This window comes from Pseudopipra pipra, chromosome W (assembly GCF_036250125.1).
Source record: "Pseudopipra pipra isolate bDixPip1 chromosome W, bDixPip1.hap1, whole genome shotgun sequence".
In the NCBI taxonomy this organism is placed as follows: Eukaryota; Metazoa; Chordata; class Aves; order Passeriformes; family Pipridae; genus Pseudopipra; species Pseudopipra pipra.
In genome coordinates, this window is record NC_087580.1 from 38,545,071 (window position 1) to 38,558,713 (window position 13,643).

General features: G+C 56.9%; 1 protein-coding gene across 1 annotated transcript in view; it reads right to left on the minus strand.

Moving 5' to 3' along the window:
• Nucleotides 1-13,643, minus strand: part of LOC135404684 (zinc finger protein 721-like) — a 224,785-nt gene that overhangs the window by 73,483 nt on the left and 137,659 nt on the right. Inside the window, exons 3-4 of the mRNA XM_064639422.1 lie at nucleotides 6,211-6,652; nucleotides 4,076-4,656 (exon numbers count right to left, since the gene is read on the minus strand). Of these exons, the coding sequence (XP_064495492.1) occupies nucleotides 4,076-4,656; nucleotides 6,211-6,652 (1,023 nt within the window). The remainder of the gene's footprint in view (nucleotides 1-4,075; nucleotides 4,657-6,210; nucleotides 6,653-13,643) is intronic.

The following is a 13,643-nucleotide window of genomic DNA, read 5'->3' on the forward strand; positions in this document are numbered from 1 at the left end:
ACACTATACACAGTGCACTGATCTATAAACCATATCTGAAAGGGGACCCTCCTCTGTTTATTTTCTGTTATTTACCCCGGAACATCACAGTGGGTTTTCCCTGCGCCCCCTTCCCAAACTGTGCTCCCCCCAGCCAGGCTGTTTGCTACTTCCCGTCTCATTTCAGCACCGTGGGATCGCCACCATTCCCTTTTCCTGCCTGGCTCAATTCCCCCCATCCCTGCGCTGTGCAGGCAGTAAGGACAGCGAGTGGGCAGCTCCCTCTAGCACACTGTCACCTCCCGAGCAGCCTCCGCGCCGCTGCGGCCGGGGCGACGCGGTCCCTGCTCTTCCTGGCGGTGCAGGGAGAGCGGCTCCGGCAGGCAAAGTTCTCCCCAGTCCATGTGCACCCAGCCTTGGAACAAAGCCTTGGAAATCTTTGATCCATACACGGGATGACTGGAACCATCACTTACATCAGGGTTATCTCTACGTGCTGTCTTTATGCCCTCTGACATCTAATGCATGGGTTTTAAAACAACAGATGAAAGGGGTTGCACTTCTTAAAGGTGCAAGGAACACTCAATTCAACCCTCACAGTTGAATAAATAACACTACAATAAATACTGACATCAGAAAAACATCTATTTTAAGTCCTGAAAACCAGAAAAGGGACTTTCCACGTGGGTGTCCTGTCATCCAGAACTAGAAGGGAAGAATTCAATAGAATAAAGAAGTCTATAAGTGTTCTGTCCAAGATCAAGGTGAGATTCTCTCTCTTCTAACATTTCACTGACCTAGGAAGCAAGAATTTGGCACAGAATTAATACCGGAGAAAAATGAGACCAGTGAAAGATCCTGAGCTCAGGAGAACCTGACTGTGCTGGGGAATCAGAGCTTTCACCCTGGGAAATGAACTGCTCTGAAAGAGTGGGAAGAAACCAGGAACAAAGGCTGAGTTCAAATGCTCAAGAGTAAACAACTCCTTCCTCACCAAAAGGTCTGAGCTACCCTTAACTCATCTCTCGACATCCATGGAAATAAAAGAGCCTGAACTTGAATCCAAGGGAAACAAATTCCAGGGCTTAAGCTGGAGCAAGGTGGGGGGGATGTGTCACTCCTCTATGACATCACATGCTCTCAGTGATGTCACATCCTTCCTGTGACATCACACCTACCTTATGACATCACATCCTCCCCATGACACCACATCCCCTCTATGACATCATGTCCTCCCCTGTGACATCACATCTGCCCTGTGACATCACATCCTCCCCAGGACATTGCATCCTTGTTGTGATATCAAGGCTCCTCTATGATGTCACATCCATCATATGACATCACATCTCTCCTGTGATACCATATCATCCCTGTGACGTCTCATCCTCCCCTGTGACATCACATTGTCCCTGTGGCATCACAGCTCTGCTGTGACATCACATCCTTCCTGTATCTTATATCATCCCCGTGACATCACCACCTCCCTGTGACATCCCATGCTTGCCTGTGACATCGCATCCTCCCTGTGACATCACATCCTTCTTGTGACATCACATCCTCCCTGTGACATCACATTCTTTTTGCGACATTAAGGCCCCTCTATGACATCACATCCATCATATGACATCACACCTCTCCTACGATCTCCTATCATCCCTGTGACGTCACGTCCTCCGCATGCCATAAAAACTCCTTTATGATGTCACATTCCATCATATGACGTCACATCTCTAATGTGGTCTCATATAATCCCTGTGACATCACATCCTCCCTGTGACATCAGGTCCTCCCCTCTGACATCACACCCTTCCGGTGACATTACATCCTCCCCTATGACTTCACAATCATCATATAACATCACACCTCCACATGACATCACAGCTCCCCTATGACACCACATCTTTCTTGTCACATCACATCTCTCCTGTGATATCATATCATCCCTGTGATGTCACATCCTGCCCTGTGACATCATATCATCCCTGTGTCATCAAGGCTTCCCTATGATGTCACATCCATCATATGACATCACACATCTCCTGAGATATCATATCCTCCCTTTGACATCATGGCATGCCCTGTGACATCACATCGTCCCCATGACATCTCAGCCCCCCCGTGACATCACATCCTCCCTGTTACATCACATTTTTCTTGTGACATCACAGTTTGCATATGACATCACACCCCCTCCTGTGACATCACATCTCCCATATGACATCACAACCATATGGCATCACATCTCTCTTATGACGTCACATCCATCATATGACATCACACCCTACCTGACACGTCGCACCTGCCCGTGACATCACATCCTTCATGTGACATCACATGTCCCCTATGACATCACAGCCACCATATGACATCACATCTCCCCTATGACAGCACGCCTACCTTGTGACATCACATCCTTCCTGTGACATCATATCTCCCCTATGAGGAGATGTGATATCCATCATATTCTGGGATAATGCAGGACCACATGAAATCAAAGGAATTCTGGGACACTGTCGAACCTCCTGCAACCAAGGGTTCCTGCTGACATGTGTGTCCTCCTGGAACCAAGGGAGCCCAGAGATATTTCTGAACCTCCCAGAATCCAGGGGCCATTGGGACCCTGCAGAACCTCCTGCATTCAAGTGCTCCTTGTGAAACTGCAGGCTCTCCTGGAACCCAAGGATTCCTGGAACACTGCAGAGCTCACGGAACCAAGGGGCCACTGACCCACTGCAGCTCCATCTGAAGCACAAAAGACCCTGGGACAGTGGGAAATTTCCAAGAATCCAAAGGGCATTTGGGGACTGCAGGGCCTCATGGAACTAAAGGAACCTTTGGAGACTGTGGAAGCTCATGGAATCCAGGGGCCATTGTGACATGTGGGGCCTCCTGGAAGCAAAGGAACCCTGAGAATTTTTATGGGAAAAAGTTAAGGCAGGAGCTGCTGCTCTCAGTTAATTCAGATCAACAAGGAGTGTTTTGGCCTTGACTGGTGTTTTCCATCCAGAGAGTGCTGTTTGCCAAAGTGGAAACCACCTGGAACGCTCTGCATGGCAGCCTGTGTTTTTGTCTGGTGGCTGAACACAGCCAGCACATGAGGGGAGGGGAATGTGTGGGATCAGGGCACTGCTTTGGGGCCATGCTGGGAATTCCAGTGGACTAAAAGACAAAGCCCAGGTGCTGTTTCCAAAGGAACCCCAATGAAAGGGGGACACCGGAAAGATGGGCGGACAAGTCCCGTAATGGAACTCTGTGTGTGCAGCCTCATTTTCTCCTTCAGCACTCACAGGAGAGAGGGCAAAAAGTGGGGGTTGGGCCCCCAAAACTGTTCAGGTGGAAAATTGGAGACTGAGGGGACAATGGGAAAGTGGGAGGAACAGGGAGAAGGGTGGAAAAGGGGAGGTGGTCTGGCAGGCCTGATGGCCCCATGGGGGTCTTTGGGCACAGGGGAGTTGGCAATGGGTGGTGGCCCCCCTGAGCTCCCAACTTACTCTGGGGTTCTGGAGGCTGCTGGATCCAATCTCAGCCTTGGGACAACTGAAACAACAGTTTCAGTTTAGAGAAATTAGAGAGGTGTAAGTGAACCACTTTTGTCCCCAAGGTTTTAATGATGGCAAATCAAATCTATTGATTTATTTAGGGTTCCAAATGACCAGACAAAAAATCTTCATCAGAATTATTTACTGCACAAGACAAACACTAAAACTACCAGGAGTACAGGATAAGATAGGACAGTGCTCTACACTAAAGCAATTGTTGAAGCAATTCTACTCAAGCTGGCACAAAGCAATAATTCTTAATTGGAGATGGATGGAACTCCCCCAGACCAATGCTCGTGGGGAGATCTCTGCTCTCAACCTCCAGCAGTGACCTTGGGGGGTCCCCAGCCAAGGCAGGAATCTCCACACACCCCCCAAGAAGGGTTCTGTTGGAAGAACGTGCCTCTGTTAAAGGGGACTGGCCCTTTGTGGTCAAAAGGGATGGACTGACAGTCACTGGACTCCAGGGGTTGCCTCAACACCAGGGGCTTCATTAGGGGTGGAAGCAGCGGCCGAAGCTCTTCCCGCAGTCGGGGCACTGGTAGGGCTTCTCTTACCGGTGGGTCCGTTGGTGTTTGGTCAAGGCAGAGCTCTGGGTGAATCTCTTCCCACACTCCCCACACTTGTAGGGCCTCTCCCCGGTGTGGATGCGCCGGTGGGTGACAAGATGGGATTTCTCCTTGAACCGTTTCCCGCAGTCGGTGCAGCAGAAGGGCCTCTCATCCCTGTGCGTCCGCTCATGCGTGTAGAGATTGCCCCTGGTTGGAAACCTCTTCCCACATTCCAAGCACTTGTAGGGCCGTTCCCCAGTGTGGATGCGATGGTGTTTGCGGAGGGTGGAGCTGTGACTGAAGCTCTTCCCACATTCCCTACACGTGTAAGGACATTCTCCAGTGTGGATGTGCTGGTGGGAACGAAGGTGAAAGCTCCGGTTGAAGCTCTTCCCACATTCCTCACATGTGTACGGCCGTTCCCCGCTGTGGATGCGCTGGTGGGTGCGGAGGTGGTAGTTCTGGCTGAAGCTCTTCCCACATTCTCCACACGTGTAGGGACGTGCCCCAGTGTGCATGTCCTGGTGTCGGAGCACGTGAGAGCTCTGACTGAAGCTCTTCCCACATTCCAAGCACCTGAAGGGCTTCTCTCTGCTGGGAGGCTGCTCAGGGACCACCAGCTCAGAGCTCTGGCTCAAGCTCCAGCTGCCTTCCTGGCACAGGCTGGGTCTTTCCTCCTCAGAGCACCCTGGGATGGCTTTGGAGCCCCTCCTGCGGGGGGATCTCCGGCCCTTTTCCTCCCCGCTGCCTTCCTGCACCGTGGAGCCCTTCAAAACGGCCTCTCCCACCAGGGTCTCACGGGGGGATTTGTCCTCCGGGCTCTCCGTCCTCAGCTCGGGGCCTGGGGCAGGAAGCAAGAAGGACAGGGAGGGGATTTGCCTCCGGCCCACAGGGAAGGCCAAGGACATCCCCCCAACTCCAGCCCCGGCAGGACGGCGGCGCCAGCGGGGTTGTCCTGCAGCCGGGGCCATGCTCGGCTGACAGAGCCAGCACAACACCCGCCCAAAGGGACACTGACTTCCTCCTCACCTGCCTGGGGGGCCCAAGGCATCTTCCTCTTCCTCACAGCCTCCTCCTCCATCCGCCCAAGCTTTGGGAAGGACAAATCCTGATGGGGGGGAAAACAAGGGCTGAGCGCGTTGGCTTGGGGGTTCCTCCTAGAACTCACTGGGCGTCTTGTGTCCATAAAACCCTCCAAAATACCAAGATTCAGGCAAAAAAAACCCCAGAAATAGCAAGAAGACACTCGCCCCCCCAAACTGCAAAAAGTTAGAGTTAAACCAAAAAATACTCCAAACTATGAACATGCAGCCCAAAAAAATTCTCCCAGAAGTTCCCCATCTCTGTTCTCTTCCCTCTGGGGTTCAGAGGGTCACCCCTGACTGACCCTCTGACTCCTCTGTGGTGTTGGGGGTCCCAAGGGTCCCTTCTCCTCTGACTCTCGCCTTTGGGTGCACGTTCCCAGACATTCCTCCTCTCCAGGTTCTCCACTTCGTTGTCCCAGGGATCCCAGGGGTCCCCACTGTCCAGGCTTCCCCTTCTCCGTGTCCCCCATTTCAGGCTCCCAGGGGTCCTGAGGCTCCTCCCTCTCCGTGCTCCCCCCTCCAGGCTGCCAGGGGTCCCCCAGCTCTGCCCTCCACACTCCGCAGCTCCCGGGCTCCACACCCACCCCCGGCACTCCCAGGGGGCCCCAAACCCGCTGTGTCCCCCCCGCCGGCACCGGGCTGACAATGGAGCCGGCGGGGCCTGACCCAGCAACACCAACCCCCATCGCAGGGGGGGACCCACACAAGGGCCAGCTGTGCCCAGGGCAACCAAACAGCCCCACAGGTGGGGGGACACCAGAGGCTGCCCCAGGGCAATGAGAGCAGGGAGCGGATTAGGCTCCCTGACACGTGGGTGGGCTCTGGGTTCAGCCTGACCAGGGGCAGTTTGGCACCAACAGCACGGCCCCGACCGCTGGCTCAGCACAGGGGGCCCGAGCTCCCCCCTCTCCAGGCTCTCAGGGCTCTCTAAGCTCCCCCCTCTCTCCAGCCTCCCCCGCTCTCCAGGGAACAAGGTATGGGGACAATAAGGCACCCCCACTGCACATCCACTCCCACTCTCCCTCCCTCCCTCCTCCCCCTACCCCCCTTTCCCACCCCTTCTTCGAGCTGTTCTTCTGTGTGGATGTGCTTGTGCCGGATCAGGTGGGAGCTGTGGCTAAAGCTCTTCCCACACTCCCCACACTTGTAGGGCCTCTCCCCGGTGTGGATGCGCCGGTGGGTGACAAGGTGGGAGTTCTGCTTGAAGCCCTTCCCACAGTCGGTGCAGCGGAAGGGCCTCTCATCTGTGTGCGTCCGCTGGTGCACGACGAGATCTGAGCTGGTCCGACACCTCTTCCCACACTCCCCACACTTGTAGGGCCGTTCTCCAGTGTGGATGCGTTGGTGGGTGCGGAGGGTGGAGCTGTCCCTGAAGCTCTTCCCACATTCCCCACATGAGTAGGGTCGTGCCCCAGTGTGGATGTGCTGGTGCTTGAGGAGGTCACAGCTCTGCCTGAAGCTCTTTCCACATTCCAAGCATCTGAAGGGCTTTTCTCTGCTGGGAGGCTGCTCAGGGACCACCAGCTCAGAGCTCCGCCTCAAGCTCTGGCCGCCTTCCTGGCACAGGCTGGGTCTTTCCTCCTCAGAGCACCCTGGGATGGCTTTGGAGCCCCTCCTGCGGGGGGATCTCCGGCCCTTTTCCTCCCCGCTGCCTTCCTGCACCGGGGAGCCCTTCAAAACGGCCTCTCCCACCAGGGTCTCACAGGGGGATTTGTCCTCCGGGCTCTCCGTCCTCAGCTCGGGGCCTGGGGCAGGAAGCAAGAAGGACAGGGAGGGGATTTGCCTCCGGCCCACAGGGAAGGCCAAGGACATCCCCCCAACTCCGGCCCCGGCAGGACGGCGGCGCCAGCGGGGTTGTCCTGCAGCCGGGGCCATGCTCGGCTGACAGAGCCAGCACAACACCCGCCCAAAGGGACACTGACTTCCTCCTCACCTGCCTGGGGGGCCCAAGGCATCTTCCTCTTCCTCGCAGCCTCCTCCTCCATCCGCCCAAGCTTTGGGAAGGACAAATCCTGATGGGGGGAAAACAAGGGCTGAGCGCATTGGCTTGGGGGTTCCTCCTGCCCAAGTCCATCTCTAGAACTCACCAGGCATCCTGTGATCATAAAAACCTCCAAAACACCAAGATTCAACCCAGAAAAACCCAAACCACCGAGATTCAGGCAAAAAACCCCTCAGAAACAGAAGGATGAACCCCTCCCCCTAAACTGCAAAAAGTTAAGATTCAGCCAAAAAATACTCCAAAATATGAAGATTCAGCTCAGAAAAAGGTGTTTAATTGGGAGGATGAGGGAAGTGAGGTCATTTCATGGGGACTTGATTGAGTTGCTATATGTTAATCAAAAGCTGTATTACTGTAGTGTAACTTAAAACTCTCCAGGGCTTTTCCTCGAGGTTCTCTGGCCCCCTACTAGTTCGGGGCTGTTTCTCCAAACCACGTGTGCCAAACACTGTGGTTGGTCAGTGCCGACTGGGGGAGCGGGCACTCGGTGAGGGGATGAGAAAACTGCACCGGGAGCTGGGCTGAAAGAGGCTTCAGCACCACTTCTGATGGCCCAGGGGCAGCATCTGGCTTCTCCCAAACAGAGAGAGGGCACTTGTTCCTCTGCAGGGAGTCAAAGGCAGGAGGGTGACTCCTGCTGCATGGATGGAATGGCAGAGGATCCCTTGGGTCCCAAAGATAGATCAGCACTTAGGGATACAAATTTCTCTGCAAAGTCTGCAGTCAGTCTCCTCTCCTCTGGAGAGGAGATTGTGGCCATGGATGGGATTGCAGAGGCTCCCTCAGGCCCCCAGAAGGAATCAGCAACCAGGAAGAGACACAAAATGCCCTCTAAAGAGTTCGGGGGAAGTGTCCTGTAGGGAGGATAAAGTGTCACCCCACCAGGGTGGGGCTGGCAAGTGGGAGGCTGCTCCAGGGCTCTGCAAGAGGCCTCGTGCTCTGCTCGGCCCCACCACTGCCTGGTACCAACACCCCCAGCTGCCCCCGGCCCTGGGCAGCTCTGCTGCCACAGGCTGTGCCGTCACCGTGGCCCTGCAATGGCCCTGCCTGTCCCTCACCCGTGGCCCTGCCCGTGGCCCTGTCCCTTGGCTCTCTCTCTGCCAGCTCAGTGTGGGGCACACGGGCTGGGGGTCCCTCCCAAGCCCCCCGGGCAGCCGGCGTTGGCTGGGGGGATGTGAGGGCTGGGCCTGCTCAGCACAGCCCCGGCCTCGTGCCCAGCGCCTCTTTCCTGACCCACACAAGAGCTTCCCGGTCCCCCAGGGCTCCCCTGCTGCTGCCTCTGCTCCTGGCCCTGCCTTTGCTGCTCCCTTGGCTGGGGCAGCGGCTGCAGGGGGGGGATGGCAGCAGCTTCAGCTCCACGGCACTTCCTGGGGGGAGCTCAGCCCGGGGGGACGGGCAAGGACCTGATGGGGATGGACAGGGGCCCAGCAGGGACAGCCAGGGCCTGCAGGGGAAGGCACAGGGACAACCTGGACCCCCACACTGACAGGGCTCTCTCTGCTCCTCCTTGCAGGTTCCGTGGCCAGGCACAGTTTGTGTTCCTGGGTGCCCACCATCTCAGCACTTGGAGACGCTCAAATCAGTGCCCACAGCTCTGCAGCAAAGCCCCAGCTCACCTGGCACACAGGGGATGGACACAGCACCTGCTCAGGGATGGGCATTCACAGCTTCATCTGTTTTTTCCCACCACGGGGCTCTCCTTCCTCAGCAGCACCTCTGCCTTGCACTTATTCTCAGCCTCACCTCAGGGACAGCTCTGGGCTCACCTCCGCGCCACTTCTCAGCCTCACCTCAGGGCCTGGGCTCAAGGACAGGAACCTGCAGGGAGGGGACATCAGGTGCAAGCTGAGGGCTGCCTGCTTGCACTGGCCTCTGGGCTTCTTTCTCCTTCTACAACCAGCCCAGAACTCAGCCTGCTTTTCTAACACCACACATTTACAGACTAACCTTGGAGATAGATATGGACAGACATCTCTATCACCCTGGGGATAGAGCCTCAAGCATGTGCTGCCACAGGAATGGCAATCACAGAATCACAGAATCAGCGGGGTTGGAAAAGACCTCCAAGATCATCAAGTCCAACCCTGGATCCAACCCCGCCGTGCTTCCCAGACCATGGCACTGATGCCACATCCACTCTCACCTCCAACACCTCCAGGGACACTGACTCCACCCCCTCCCTGCCCAGACCATTCCAAGGCCTGATTACTCTCTCAGCAAAAAATTCCTTCCCAATATCCAAACTAAACCTCCCCTGGCACAGCTCAAGACCCAGCCCTCTTGTCCTACTGCTGCTTCCTGGCAGAACAGCCCCACCCCCACCTGGCTCCAACCTCCTGGCAGGGACTTGCAGACAGTCAGGAGGTCTCCCCTGAGCCTCCTCTTCTCCAGCCTCAACACCCCCAGCTCCCTCAGCCTCTCCTCACACCACTTGTGCTCCAGAGCCCTCCTGCCTTCCAGCACATCAACACACCCCCAGCTTGGTGTCAGCTGCACATTTGCTGATGAAATGCCTGGTTCTGCATCTGCTGAAGATGCTCAAGGGGCAGCAGGACCAAGTCAGGGGCCTGGGAGGGGCTGGAGGAGCTGGGGAGGGGCTTTGGGGATTGGGGGTACAGACCAGTACTGACCAGTACAGACCAGGACAGACCAGTACCTCCTCACTGCTCCCCAGATCTCTCCTGGAGCTGGGCCACTCTGTCCTGGGACACCTGAGCCCCCCCAGTGCCCTCCCAGTACAGCCCAGTACCCCCAGTACAGCCCACTGTGTTCTTGTCCCAGGGTGCCGGGTGATCCCTCTTTGAGGGGGTTGGAAGGGATTTGAGGGGGGGCTGGGGGAGATTTGGGGGGATCTGGGGGTGTTTGATTGGAATTTGGGGGTTTTGGGGGCCTTTGGGTGCATTTGGGGGAATTAAAAGGTCTTTGGGGCACTGGGGGGTCAAAGGGATCTGTAGGAGGAGAGGATTAAATTTAAAGGGGTGTTGGGGGATATTTGAGGGGGCTAATGGGGCCCTGGGGGGAGAGGAGGGTCAGCACCACCAGCTTGCGATGCTGCAGTTCGGTGTTAAACCCAACCCTGAGACCCCCCTGGTGTCCCCAAGACCCTCTTGGTGTCCCCAGTTCCCTCCTTAACACCTCAAGACCCCCCTGGTGTCTCCATTTCTCGCAGGGCCTCCCCACGGCCCCAATTCCCCCTTGACACCCCCAATTCCCTTGTCCACAAATCCCTCCCAACTGTCTCCAAACCCCATCCCTGATGTCCCAAATTCTGCATCTCACCCCAGGACCACCCTGGACACTGACCCCAAAAACACCCCCCCCCCCCCCCACACACTCACAGAAAGGCCAAAGGCATCTGGGAATATGTTGGGAACAGCTGAGGGGCTCTGAGGGGCACTGGGTGATTACTGGGGGATACTGGGACACACTGGGGGAAACCAGGGAGCACTGGGAGGGACTGGGGGGAACTGAAGAATGCTGGGAGGGCACTGAGAAGGACTGGGGAGTTACTGGGGGATTACCAGGACACACAGGGGGACACTGGCAGGTTACTCGGCCATACTGGGGGTTACTGGGTGCTCACTGCAGGATCACTGGGCCATACTGGGGGGCAGTGGGAGTCACTGGGACACACTGGGTAGTCACTGAGGGGGTTACTGGGCTGTACTGAGGGTCACTGGGAGGTCACTGGGATATACCGGGGGCACTGGGATCCCCTTACCCAGATGTGGTACATCTCCTCCCCCGGATTTGGGGAGCATCCCTAGGACCCCTCCCTTGGGGCCTGGAAGATCCCCTGAACCCCACTGCTGGGCTTTAGGGGACCCCCGGGCCCCCCTCCCTGTGGGGTCTCTGTGTGCTGAGTGTTGGGGGTCTCTGGGGTTCGGGGGGGTCACTGGGATCCCAGTTCCCTGGGGTCGGTCCACCAGGCCGGCAAGGGCGCTGTGGTGGGAAAAGTAATGGCGGATCGCGCACAGCCTCATGGGAGTTGCAGTTTCCTCATGAGTACTCCGCCGGCGCGCCTGCGCAGTGCAGCCAGGGCGCTCGATCAGCCCCCCACCCCCTCCGCGGCTTCCAGGCCTCGCGCTCTGCCCTTCGGGAACCCCCGAACCCCTCGGCTAAACCCTCCCGAGCCCTCCAGCCTTTCCACCCACACCCGCGCTCCCCGCAGCCCCCGGGGGGATCCCCGGAGCCCCGCTCTCCCGCAGGCCCCGCCAGCTCACAGTGCAGCACGGAGCCAGCGCCATCTTTGCTTCCCGGAAGCAACCACGGCGCTCTGCGCGCGCACCGCCTGTACAGAGCCCCCGCTCCCCCTCCCCTCCGCCCGCCGCGCTCCCGTCGGGAATGTTCGCACGGGCGGTGCCGCAGCGCCCTCAGCCTGAACTGAACCTGGTTTTACCTCATGAAATCTTTGATCTCTGGTAGCCAAGCCCCTCTTTCCTTCCCCAACTGTCTTGTCCTTTGGGGGGGGTCATAGCGGCCCTTTGCACTTGAGCGGACTGAGGTTTCTACCACAAAGGGCCAGTCCCCTTTCCCAGGGGCAGCTTCTTCCAACAGAACCCTTCGTGGGGGTGTGTGCAGATTCCTGCCTTAGCTGGGGACCCCCCCAGGGTCACTGCTGGAGGTTGAGAGCAGAGATCTCCCCATGAACGTTGGTCTGAGGGAGTTCCATCCATCTCTAATTAAGAATTATTGCTTTTTTGCCAGCTTGAGTAGAATTGCTTCAACAATTGCTTTAGTGTAGAGCACTGTCCTATCTTATCCTGTACTCCTGGTAGTTTTAGTGCTTCTATTGTACAGTAAATAACTGTAATGAAGATCTTTTGTCTGATCATTTGTAACCCTAAATAAATTGATTTCTATCAATAGATCTGATTTACCATCATTAAAACCTGGGGGACCTAAATGGTTCAGTCACACTTCTGTAATTCCTCTAAACTGAAACTGTTGGCATAACCCAAGGCTGAGATTGGATCCAGCAGCCCCCAACACCCCACAGGAAGTTGGGAGCTCAGGGGGCCATCCCCCTTTGCCAACCCCCCTGTGCCCAAAGACCCTCATAGGACCATCCAACCCACCAGACCACCCTCCCTTTTCCACCCTTCTCCCTGTTCCTTCCACTTTTCCGTAGTCCCCTCAATCCCCACCCCATCCCCAGATTACTCTGGGGGTCCCAACCCCCATTTTTCCCTCCTCTCACATCTTCCACATCATCCCCCAATCCCCAGCTTCCTCCAACTCAGTATGGGGTCCTACCACCCCAAAAAGGGGTTAGGTGGAGTCCTGGATGGGCTCTGAGTATGTTTGGGGGGTTCTCCAGGGCCTGTGGGGAGATTTAGGGGGGTCCCAGCACCTTTTGGGGTGAGCTGGATGCCTTTTAAGGCGCAGGTGCCCCACCAAGACCGTCCCAGAGCGGGTTGACACAGGGGGAACACAGGGGGGTCCCCATTCCCGATCCATCCTGGGGCCGCTTCTGCCCCCCCCAAACTCGGCTCCACGCCTTGGGATCCCCCCAAGCCCCTCCCCCACTGCCCCCCAATAACCGGGACTGGGGAGAACTGGGAAGCTTTACTGGGATCACTGGGAGCAGCCGGGTGGAGGCAGAGTGGCAGCAGGGGAGGGGGGACACACGACCCCCCAAAATACTGAAGGGGATGGGAGGTGTCCAGGCTGGGCCCGAGGCCCCGGGGAGGGGCTGCGGCCGCCGCCAGCTCAGGAGCTCTGTGGGGAGAGAAAAGGGGGTGACAGCGGGGTGGGGGGACAGGGGGGACACCGGGATACACCAAGACCCGGACTGGATCCAGTGGGACCAGTACTGGGATCACTGGGAGCACCTGGCAGCACGTTGGAGGCAACTGGGATATACTGGGAGTAGCTGGGAGTACCTGGAACCACACTGGCAGCAACTTGGATCATACTGGGAGCAACTGGGCCTCTGCTGGGATCATACTGGGAGTGACTACAATAATCCTGGGAGTGTGTGAGAGGGACTGCAGCCATACTGGGGATGAGTGGGATCAAACTGGCTTTGTACTGGAAGTGTCTGGAAGTCACCGGTATCATACTGGTGGCAACTGTGATTGTACTGGGATCATACTGGGATCAGAGTAGGATCATACTGGGAGCAACTGGTTCTATGCTAGGGGCAGCTGGGAACTACTAGGATCCCACTGGGAGGAAGTGGGAGCAACTGGGACCATGCTGGGCACAACTGGGATCATATTGGGAGCAACTGTGCCCACATTGAAGGTGGCTGGGGTCATACTGGGAGTGACTGGGAGCATTCTGAGGGCAGTTGGGACCATGTTGGCACAACTGGGATATACTGGGAGCAAGTGGGATCATGCTGGAAGTGATTGGGATCATACTGGGAGGCACTAGGACCCCACTGGGGGTGACTGAGAGTGGCTGTGAGCAACTGGGATCATGCTGGAAGCTACTGGGAGCATTCAGGAGTGAGTGGGACCACACTGGGGGCAACTGGGAT